Source organism: Peromyscus californicus, unplaced genomic scaffold, assembly GCF_007827085.1.
Source record: "Peromyscus californicus insignis strain IS unplaced genomic scaffold, ASM782708v3 Scaffold_11__1_contigs__length_118956290, whole genome shotgun sequence".
Classification (NCBI taxonomy): Eukaryota; Metazoa; Chordata; class Mammalia; order Rodentia; family Cricetidae; genus Peromyscus; species Peromyscus californicus.
The window spans coordinates 16522385-16533756 of record NW_026294402.1 but is presented as its reverse complement, the minus strand read 5'-3'; the positions used below and the strand labels follow the sequence as shown (position 1 = coordinate 16533756).

Sequence of the window (11372 nt, the reverse complement as noted above, 5' to 3'; positions counted from 1 at the left end):
CAGATAAGCACTGGAGGGCTCCTGTTGCAAATCACCCTCTGGAGCAATGGAAGGATCTTTCTACTGGCACTTGGAGGAGACCTGATCTGGTGTTGGTGTGGGCCTAGGGTTCTGTTTATGTCTTTCCTCAGGACAATGAGGTTCCTCTTTGGATTCCTAAGCACTGTGTGTGCCCTGTGGCTGCTTCTGAAGCCCAACATGGCAGAGACCTATTGGGTCTTCATGAAAAACTCTCCCCTTCTGATGCCAATGGGGATTGAGAGCCCAATATGGCCAGCCTTGGCAAGCATTAATGTAAGCCTAGGAACTGTAGCCATTCGGTTGGATTCTGCAGAAGAGCTACCAGCTTAAGTCATGCTGGGATCAAGAAAAATGGGCCTTGGCAGTTTGTGTTCCTGGAGTTGTATCCATGCCAGTGGATGTCCACATGCTCCAGAAGAGAATTTGACATCGCTGCTGCCATTGTTGCTGTTATAGCAGTGGCGGCCACCGCTGCTACTGTTTCTGGGATTACCATTTCATAATTGCTTACTACAGCTAGCACAGTGGAGACCCTGGCAGCAAAAGTAGCTACCACAGTTAGTTATTCTTTCATTTTATTGGGCATGATAAATTTAATTCAATAGTTATATACAGTAAGATTGGCTTTGAAAATTATAAATTTATAAACTCAAGTTCCATTTGCTTTTGGGATACCATCTTACAAGGACTCCAATTTGTATTAAGGCTCATTAAGGAAGGGAATGGCTCAATTGCCTTTAGCCTACTGGCTATGGGTGGGATAGGACCTCTGTTGGTCTTTTCTGTGTCGAACACACAGATTGCAAGCCCAGCGCCACTTTGAGATCTTTGGCAGCAGTTAACTCTACAGCTCACGTGGTTGAGCCTGTATGATGAGTATTCAAAGACGGGTAATGCTTGGGTGGCGCTCACCAACCTAAGACAGAGTGCCTGTGTGGCCTGGGCAGGCGTCTCCATGACGGGTAAGGTGACCTGCTGACGTCCTATGCAACCTAAGTCAGAAGCTCATTTTCTAGTAAAAGGGGGACCTGTAGGGTCCTGACCCCCATTTTGGGTAACTGTTGCCTTGCTTGCTGACCTTGACCTTGATATCCTCCCTATGCTAATTCCCTCCCGGATTTCACTCTCCTGAATGCTTAAGGGAAGTTTCTTGTCTGTGTATCAGGCATAAAGGACGTTAACAGCTTAGATGCAAGATTATAAAACATCGGTAGCGAACTTCTGCCCTCCAGGGTTCTCCCATTGTGCTGTAAGCCTGTATTTAAGACCTCCTCCCTCCTTTAATAAACAGCATTCAGCATTAAAAAAAATTAATTAAAAAAAAAAGTTCTGATGTTGGTGGAACTGCAGGTGTGTCTAGGTACGGCTGTCCCCTAGAATGTAACCCTCCACATCAGTGCTTTTAGCTGCACAAGAGGAACAGAGACATGTAGCAGTGGCCAGCACACCCTGGGCAAACATCAGCACACCTATAACTTATTCCAGTGGTTATTCAGTGAGATTCTTTTTGTGTGGGTGGGTGGGGGGGTTGTTGTTTGAAACAGGGTTCCTCTGTGTAACAGCCCTGGTTGTCCTGGAACTTGATTTGTAGACCAGGCTGTCTCTGCTTCCCAGGTGCTGGGATGAAAGGCATGCACCACCATTGCCTGGCTGATTTTTGTGTGTTGTAGCCTGGATGACTGGGAACTCACTTGTAGATCAGGTTGACCTTCAACTCAAAGATCTGCCTACCTCTGCCTCCTGAGTGCTGGGATTAAAGACCTGTTTTGTTTTGTTTTTCTGAGCAGAGGAAACATACATTTATTAAGGAATAATGAGAAAGAACCCCCAAGGGTGAGGAGTGCAAGACAGAACACTCTTCTTTAGTGTTTTTGAAATAGGGTCTGTGGTAGCCCAGGCTGGCCTCAAGCTAAGGGTGACTTTTCCAACCTTCACCCCTGCTTCTGCCTCAGTGCTGGAACCACACCATTCCTGCCTGGCCTATGTAGCCCAGGCTATGCTTAAAATTGCAGTCCTCCAGCCTCAGCCTCCCAAGTGCTGCACTAGAGCAGTGCACCACACAGGCTTTTGTGGCTTTTGCTTTTCTAGTTACAATGTCAACACACCCCAGGGTTATCTTCAGGCAGAAGAGGGCTGGCAGCCACACAGTGTGTCCAAGGCTGTCTGGCTGTACATACCAACAGAAAGAAGTTCTAGTCAACGTTGCTCCTAGTTTAAAGAGACAGTGCTGAGTGTTCTGTCTGTGGAGCCCCGCCCACTCTCTGGGGGCTCCTCATTTTTCCTTATTTATTTTTATGTACATTGATGTTTTGCCTGCATGTCTGTGTGTGTGGGCATCTGATCCCCTGTAACTGGAGTTAGACAGTTGTGAGCTGCCATGTGGGTGCTGGGAATTGAACCTAGGTCCTCTGGAAGAACAGCCAGTGCTCTTAACAGCTGAGCCACCTCTCCAGCCCTCACCTTCCCTTTATAAACCAATGTTCTCTTTGATAAAAATAATAAATAAAACAAAACAAAACAAACAAACCAGACACAGTTGCTTGTGCCTGAAGTCTTTGTACTTGGGAGATACAGGCCCTCCCTAGAAACCCTGTGAGGGGCTGGGGTGCAGCTCAGGGTTAGAGTGCCCATCTAGACACAAGACCTTGGGTTCTATCTCCAATACCATAGGAACAAAAAATTTTTTAAGCCAATTTTTTTTTTTTTTTCAAGACAGGGTTTCTCTGTGTAGCTTTGGCGCCTTTCCTGGAACTCATTCTGTGGCCCAGGCTGGCCTTGAACTCAGAGATCCACTAGGCTCTGCCTCCGAGTGCTGGGATTAAAGGTGTGCCACTGCCTCACCCTTTTAATTTTTCTTAACTTATTTTATGTACTCTTGTCTACATGCCATGTTTGCCCTGGTGCCAGCAGAGGCCGAATGAGGTCGTGTGGCTCTTCTGGAACTGGTGTTGAAGATGGTTATGAGCTGCCGTGTGGGTGCTGGGACTCCAACTCTGGTCTTCTTGGAGAGTAGTCTTCACTGCCAAGCCATCTCTCCAGTCCAGTTTTATTTATTTATTATGTATACAGTGTTCTGCCTACATACATGCTCGCAGGCCAAAAGAGGGCACCAGATCTCATTACAGATGGTTGTGAGCCACCATGTGGTTGCTGGGAATTGAACTCAGGACCTCTGGAAGAACAGCCAGTGCTCTTAACCTCTGAGCCATCTCTCCAGCCCCAGTCCAGTTTTTTTTAAACTGAGACTATAACCAGGTGGTGGCTCACACCTTTAATCCCAGCACTTGGGAGGCAGAGGAAGAGGCAGGAGGGGATCTCTGTGAGTTCAAGGTCAGCCTGGTCTACAGAGAGAGAATTCTAAGACAGCCAGGTCTACACGGAGAAACCCAGTCTTGGAAAAACAAAAACAATAAAAAGCAAATACTGAGAATACCGTCATGGTGTCTTTAAACAGATTCATTTGTTTTATCATAAGAGCACGAGACATTGGCTAGTCTGATTCTGTGCCTGAAGGTGTCAGAAGCAGCCTGTGTGGCACACAGGTGGCAGACCCTCCTAGGGGTGAATGCAGGCTGCTAGCTTGGCACCTACGCACACTCCAGCATCTGCCTCAGCAGGAAGAAGTTCCTCCTGGCAATTTGTATTGGCAGCCCCAAGGCTGCCATCAAAGCAGGTTGTGAGCCCCGGAGGAAAGGTACCTAGGATGAACACCCTAAGAGTTGATAGAACACACACAGTGACCACCTCCATTTCCAAGTATTGTGAAAAACAGGGTTTATTTTTAATGTGACAAAAGAGATCCCCAGGGAGGCACTCTTCTTGGCTCTGTGCAGTTACCCCTCCTGGCACCAAGACTCAGCAGCTTCCAGGGAACAGCTTTTTTGCAGGATTGCTGGTGTGCTGACTTGGCCCCCAAGTGGAGTGGGCCTCTAGGTGACCAGGGCAGAGTTAGGGGAAGTCATTGTAGGGCAAGCGGAAGGGGTAGAGTGGAGTGTATCTTGAATCCTGCCAGAGTAGCTTGTCCTCCAGGAAGGCGACGGAAGGCAGGGTGAGGACCAGAGTCTGGTGTTTGAGCATGCTGTACACATTCAGGCCTGGAATGTGAGGGCATGGTCAGGGTGTGGCTGCCCTCTAGTTCAGCCCCAAGTCCATCTTATCTGAAGCCGAGCCCTTGCCCTCCTCTGGCGTATACTGCTAGTCTTCAGATCTCACACCAGCGGCTGAGGAACTACCTGCCTTCACATCTGCCCAGTATTTGACTGTGACCCCCACACCACATTCCAATGAGGAGGACCCAGGAAGTGGGTAAACACACTGTATCACTGGGAGACCAGAATCAGCAGGAGGGGGAAAGGAGAGCTCAGGTGCTCATGGTTGCCCTCTGCAGGCTCTATGTGGAAGAGACTAGCAGATGTGCTTTAACAGAGCGCTTCTTTCAGAAGGCACCCCTGGGGCAGCTGGAGGCTGGAGGATGGCTCTGGACAGCACACACACCTAGCACAGGAGGCCCTGGACCCTGGCTTCCACCCCAGCACCATAACTAAATGGTGAACTCTTAGACACATCATCCAGGCATGGTGTGACAGGTACAGGGTTTGAACTGCCCAAGAATAACAGTGGGATCTGTGCTACTGGGGTGAGAGCTGGCCCATCACTCACCCACTGCAGGGATCAGGTTGAAGCTCTTGAGCCCAGAGGTGGCCGCCACAACGTTCTTGGGCATCTCCTCATGTGCCCTGGAACAGATGGAGGCTGAGAGAGTGAGCCTGGCAGGACACAGGAGACTTGGCCCCCCTTCCCCACCTTGCCCTGTGCCCTCACAAGTCTACAAGGAGCACGGAACTCCCCCAGTGGCGGTACTGGGCCAGCTCTGTCAGGTACTGAGGGTCTGCAGTGGGCAGCTCCAGGGAATCCACGATGTGGAGGTCATCCTGCGGGGAAAAACAGGATTTTGAGCTCTGCACTAGGACCCCCAGGTGCCAGCCGTTCTCCCTCCCAGCTGTTCTGTACCATACCTGCATCAGCTTGACGGTCAAGGCCACCTTGAGGCCCAGTGCCCGCACTTTCATGGGCAACATGTAGTAGTAACTTGTAGGGCCCCGGGGACCATGGGCTACGCCTCCTGCAGGGACAATGGTGTGTGACAGGTGCTGGGCACTGCTAGGCTGGGAGGTCAGAAATCAGCCTGATGCCTGAGACAAAGTGGTGGAGCGGGCGATGAACAGTAGCTGGAGGAGCTGGGGTGGGGGGCAGAAGATCTCACTAGGAACCATGGGAAGAGTGGGAAAGAGACTGGACAGGAGGTGGGGAGGAGATGGCCTGTAAACATGCATGAAGGTAGTCATCCAACTCTGGTATAAGAAACTGAAGTAGAGGGGTTGGGGATTTAGCTCAGTGGTAGAGTGCTTGCCTAGCAAGCACAAGGCCCTGGGTTCGATCCTCAGCTCCAAAAAAAAAAAGAAACTGAAGTGGAAAGAGTTCAAGGCCGGCTTAGGACGCACAGCAAGACCCGGTCTCAAAAGAAAAAAATTAACAACCAAGCTATCAAAAGAGAAGGGGAGGCCAGGGCTGTGGCTCCATTGGAGAGTGCTTGCCTAGCATGCACAGAACCTTGGGTCCACACCCCAGCACTGCATGAATAGGCTTGATGGTACAGGGTTCCCAGATCTCTGTCCCTCACTGCTCAGCATGCCTGGGTTCCAGCGCCACTGTCCCAGTGGGCTACTAACCTGGGGACTCAGGTGTGTCTTATCGTGGCAGCTGTGGGTACCTGAGGAAAGGGTCTCTGGGACTCGGGCTCCACTCACCTCCCCGCCATAGGGGGGAACGGATGCTGCCATGCCGGGCACGGCCACTGCCTTTCTGTCGCCAGGGCTTGCGGCCACCACCACTCACCTCAGCCCTGGTCTTGGTCTTAGCGTAGCTCTGTTGAGTACAAAGAGAGTGGGGTGGGGCTCAGACAATGGCAGTAAGGGCTGTCCAGGGGACAATGTGGGGCACCTAGGGAGGGAACGGGGGAGGAAAGGGACGGAGCCTCTCCCTTGTGAGGTAGGGCCGTGCTGCCCAGCTCACAGGAGCACCGGTCATTCTGAGCACTAGCCTGCTGGACTGAGACCAAGGCCTCCGTCTACAGCCCAGGCTGACTCTCAACTTTCAATGTCCCCTCCTCAGCCTGTGGAGTGCTGCAGTTAAAGGCATGGGCCATCACACCTGGGTCCTTGTTGACTCCTGAATGTTGTTGGCACAAAACCCTCTGCTCTGACTACAGGGTAATACTAGGCTCTGTGTGGTCTTTTCCACAGACTAGTCACACATGCTGTCCCCATTAATGTCCACTCTAGCTGCATGCCCTGTCAGCTAGTTAAGTCAGGCTATAAGTAGAGTGAGTTCAATGTCCCTGTATGTCTGGAGCATGGCTCAGCAGGAGAGCACCTGGCTGGTGATGTGGCTTAGTAGTAGAAATTCCCAAGCGAGAGCGTGGTGCCTGTTAACAGAGCAACTGCCCAACCTTTGAGGCTCCGGGCTCATTACCCAGTACACAGCACTAAGTACCTCTCTCTGGAGAGAAGGTGTGTGCCTGTCTAACTACTGATCCTTGTTCACCTCTCCCACTAGACTGTGAGTCCTCAGGGGCAGGGGTCTGCTGAGCTGCAGATGCCCTAGCATAGTACCCACAGTGATGGGTGCCGAGGTATGATCTGAGAAGCGACCTGCCTCTGAATGGTACCGGCAGACAAGGCCTGAGCCGGGCTGTTTCCAGAGAGCACTCTCACAGGCCTTGGAGCCCAGGGGGGAGCTCTGCCATGCTACTCAGGACACTCACGATTCTCTTGAAGTTCTTCTGCCAGGTGGCAACCTGGTGCAGAATGTCCAGCCTGGAAAAAGGAAGGGAGACCTAAGAGGGACACCCCAACTGAAACTCCCACACCTGCACCCCAGTAAAGGAACACTGGCTCTTCCTTTGGATGTTCAGGACCCTATGTCCTCCACCCTTCCCTGATCACAGCTGACACCACCTCAACTTCAGCCAGTCTATGTGCCACGGAGTCCAGCCAGGCTTGGTGGCTATGCCTTGACCTCCTGGTATTCAAGAGTTACGGCAAGAGGATGGAAAATTAAGCCGGGCGGTGGTGGCGCACACCTTTAATCCCAGCACTCGGGAGGCAGAGCCAGGCGGATCTCTGTGAGTTCGAGGCCAGCCTGGGCTACCAAGTGAGTTCCAGGAAAGGCACAAAGCCACACAGAGAAACCCTGTCTTGAAAAACCAAAAAAAAAAAACAAAAAAACCAAAAAACAAAAAAAAGAGGATGGAAAATTAAAGGTGCTTCATAGTAAGACTCTGCCTCTAAAACCCAAAGAGTGGAGTCAAACATCAGAACCTTTGTACCTGCTCTCTCACTGAAATGCTCTGGTCTTGGCTGGTTCCAGCAGGTTCAAAGCTCAAAGTACCAAAGAGGTGTGTGCATGTGAGGGGAGGGAGGCTGGAAAGATGGCTCAGTGGTTAAGAGTACTTGCCGCTCTTTGCGCCTTTCCCGGAACTCGCTTTGTAGACCAGGCTGGCCTCAAACTCACAGAGATCCTCCTGGCTCTGCCTCCTGAGTGCTGGGATTAAAGGCCTGCGCCGCCACCACCCGGCTACTTGCTGCTCTTGTAGAGGGCCCAGGTTCAATTCCCAGCACCCACAACAGCTCACAGCTGGTTTTTTTTTTGTTTTTGTTTTTTGACAGGGTTTCTCTGTGTAGCTTTGCGCCTTTCCTGGAACTCACTTGGTAGCCCAGGCTGGCCTCGAACTCACAGAGATCCTCTTGGCTCTGCCTCCCGACCGCCTGGCTCTGCCTCCCGAGCTCACTGCTGGTTTAACTCCAGTCCTGACCCCTTCCTTTCTGGGCTTCTGAGAGCACTGCACACATGTGGTGCACATACACATTCAGAAAAACACTTTACGATAAAATAAAAATCTCCCTCTTTCTCTCTTTTTGCTTTTTCAAAACGGGGTTTCTCTGTGTAGCCCTCGCTGTCCTGGAACTCACTCTGCAGACCAGGCTGGCCTCAAAGTCACAGAAATCCGCCTGCCTCTGCCTCCTGAGTGCTGAGATTAAAGGCATGCACCACCACGGCACAACTAAGTCTGGCCTTCTTACCAGTCATTTTTGAAAATGTTAATTCATGTATTTTTATTTTTACGTATGATGTCATATAGCTCAGGCTGGCCTGGAACTCATTTTGCAGCCTTGACCGTTGATTTCTCTATCCTATCTCTACTTTCACGGTGCTGGGATTAGAGGTGTGGGTTCTTATGACCGTCGTCTGCAACAGTGGAAGGGAACCGGGGGGCCGCCTCGTGCATGCTAGGCAAGCCCTCCAACTGTGCACATCTACTGCTCTAATAATCAACGTTTCTAGAGAATTTCCTGTGTGCTACATTAATCTACTTAGTCATCACCCAACTTCCTGAGGACGGGTAAGAGGGACCCAGCACAAGAGAGTAAGGCAGGATGTAACAGCTCAGGGGGGCTGTAGGGCTGAGTCCTTGGTCCTCCCGCCCCGCGGCAGGGAAACCGATCACCCCTTTGGTCACGCGGAGAAGCCGCGGCCAAGTCCTCCCAGTGCAGCGTGCACTCACCGGGGCGCCGTGGCAAACACATCAGGGTGCAGCTCTGCCAGGCCAACGCGCTCCGGCTCGAAGCCTCGCAGCGACTCGACCCAGGCCTGCACCGGGCGCCGGGGCGCCGGGATCCGAAGCTCGCACTTGCGCAACACGGGATCTAGGAGGCCTGGGGGTCGGGGAATGAGTGAACACGGGTCAGGAACAAAACCCAACACTTTCGGTGCACCCTGCCCAGCTCTGTGCCAAGATGTGATCGCGGCCGCCTCACCCACGCTATCCCCCGGCTCCGAGCTCTCGGCTGGCCGTGTCGCGTCCTCCGCTAGCGAGTTGAGGACCTGGAAACGATGGGCGCTTGGTTAGAGGTGCTCCCTGAGAGTTCTCAACCTTTGACCTCCGACCCTGACCTCAGCTTGGTGCCTACCCGGGAGCCAGAGGGTCGACGCCAGGCCTGCGAAGCGGCCCGGAACAACCGCAGCATCTCGGGTCAAACCGCACAGCCGAGAGCTCAGGCCCTCTGGACGCTCGCGGCGAGCGTTGATGACGTCGGACCACGTCAGGAATGGCGACTCCGCGGCCCTCAGCTCCAGAACCCGCAGCTTTGCTGGGGCCCCCGGGAGCCCTTGACAGCAGGAAGCCCCGCCCCTTAAGAGCGCGGCGCCGGAAGTTAACCAATGAGGTTGCTCGGCCCCAGAGACGCGCTTCTGCTTCAGCCAATGAACCTCAAGGATAGGTGGAAGGGGAGCCGACACGCCCATAGCTGGGTGGTACCTGAGCAATACGCCTTCATTCTTATTTTTTGTTTTTTTGGTTTTTCGAGACAGGGTTTCACTGTGTAGTTTTGCGCCTGTCCTGGAACTCGCTCTGTAGACCAGGCTGGCCTCGAACTCACAGAGATCCGCCTGGCTCTGCCTGGCCACCGCCAGGCATTTTTTTTCCCCAGTGTTAATCTTTTGGTTGACTTTGGATAAGCCTCTCCTGCCACGGTCCTTATTTTGACTACAACTTTTCTGTGTCTAACTTACCCCCTTTTGCCGTTATTGATATGAATTGATGTTTGTCTTTTAGAGTCAGGGTCTCACTCCTGACTAGCTTGGAACTCACTATTTAGCTCAGGGTGACCTCGAACTCACAGAGATCCACCTGATTTTGCTTCCTAAATACTGAGATTAAAGATGTGTGCCAGACTAGGGGTAATGGGTGCACGCCTTTAATCCTAGCACTCGACAGGAAGAGGCAGGCAGATCTCTGTGAGTTCGAGGCCAGCCTGGTCTATATAGTGAATTCCAGGACAGTCAGAGTGAGATCCTGTCTGGAAATGAAGAAAAAAAGGAGGAGGAGGAGGAGGAGGAGGAGGAGGAGGAGGAGGAGGAGGAGGAGGAGGAGGAAGGGGTGTGTGCCACGACATCTGGCTTCTGTTCTTTGCTTTTTCAATATATGAGTATTTTAATGTTTTAAATTTATTTTGTGTATGAGTGTGTAGGTCAGGATAACTAGGGAGTTGGAGCTTTACCTTCCGCCTTGTTGATCAAACTCAGGTCCCTTGGTTTGGCAGCAGCCACCTAACCTGCTGAGATTTCTTAAAAAACAAACAAACAAACAAACAAAACCAAGGCATCTCTATGTAGCTCAGGCTTTCCTTGGGTTGAGAGTCTACCTCTCTTGGTTTCTGGAGTGCTGGATTGCCGGTGGCACACACCACTGTGTTCACATGCTCAGAATAGCCTATTTTATATGTTTTCCCCCCCTTTTGGTGTGTGACAGGGTCTGATGCAGCTCAGGCTGGCCTCGATGTAGTCTAGGATAACCTTGAGCTTCCGATTCTCTTGCCTCCACCTCCACAGTCTCCTCTTTCCAAACCTGAAGACTCCAGGCAGAAACTTTCAGTGTTTCTTTTCTTTCTTTTTTTTAAAATTAGTCTTTATTTTGTGTGTGTGGGGGGGGGCTTTGGCTCGTAGATCAGTGTGCCATTTGTTTGGTTGTTGCCCTTGAAGGCTAGAAGAGAGGGTATCAGATCCCCTGGAACTGGAGCTATGACATGGACATCACTGCCATGTGGGTGCTGGGAATTAAACCCAGGTCCTCTGAAAGAGCAGCCAGTGCTCTTAACCACTGAGCCATCCCTCCAGCCTGCTTTCAGTATTTCTTAGGCCTACTTAGATTCTCCAGGCCTGGCTATAACCCTCTAGAATCCCTCCCGTCAATTCTGTGTAATCCCCCCCACCACCACCACCCACACACCCACACACCCACACACACACACACACACCCACCCACACACACACACACACACACACACATCTAATCCAGGGTCCTGCCCCCTCTCACACCTTCCAGGACTCTCCCAGGACAGGGAAAAAAAAAGTCATGGGATGAACAGTTCTGGATCACCTCACTAAGGTCCTCACCAAAAAAAATAATCTAAATGATCAAAGTTATAGTATCGTTTCTGTTCCACACTTGACCTTCAGAGGGCGCTGAGAGCTCACACATGGCTCAGGGCAGTCCACTGTGAGGTCTGGACAGAACTTAGACACTGAACCACCTTTTCATCCCCTGGATAATGGGGAAATAGACTTTAGTGAAATGAGGGATACAAAGGGTGGGATCCCTAGCACTGGATGAAAACTCGATAACCAGCATTAGTGATGCTAACACTGCAGAGCCTTGTGATCAAAGAGACAAGAAAAGACCAAGGCAGAGGCAGGTGGATCTCAGTGAGTTCAGGCCACCTTGGTCTACATGG

General features: G+C 51.5%; 1 protein-coding gene across 2 annotated transcripts; it reads right to left on the bottom strand.

Annotated features, from left to right (window-relative positions):
- Positions 1-3778: 3778 nt before the first annotated feature.
- Mrpl4 (mitochondrial ribosomal protein L4) lies at positions 3779-9217 on the bottom strand. 2 transcript variants are annotated; one of them, XM_052753754.1, is made up of 9 exons: positions 9051-9213; positions 8898-8964; positions 8645-8795; positions 6845-6896; positions 5829-5946; positions 5037-5143; positions 4843-4952; positions 4681-4757; positions 3779-4115 (listed from the first exon to the last, which is right to left on the bottom strand). In XM_052753754.1, exons 1-9 carry the CDS (start codon positions 9105-9107, stop codon positions 3970-3972), a joined length of 885 nt encoding a protein of 294 aa, XP_052609714.1. In that variant the 5' UTR covers positions 9108-9213; the 3' UTR covers positions 3779-3969. The 2 variants fall into 2 exon arrangements, with proteins under 2 accessions (XP_052609714.1, XP_052609708.1); XM_052753748.1 differs by having other exon boundaries at positions 8645-8964; positions 9051-9217.
- Positions 9218-11372: the final 2155 nt, after the last annotated feature.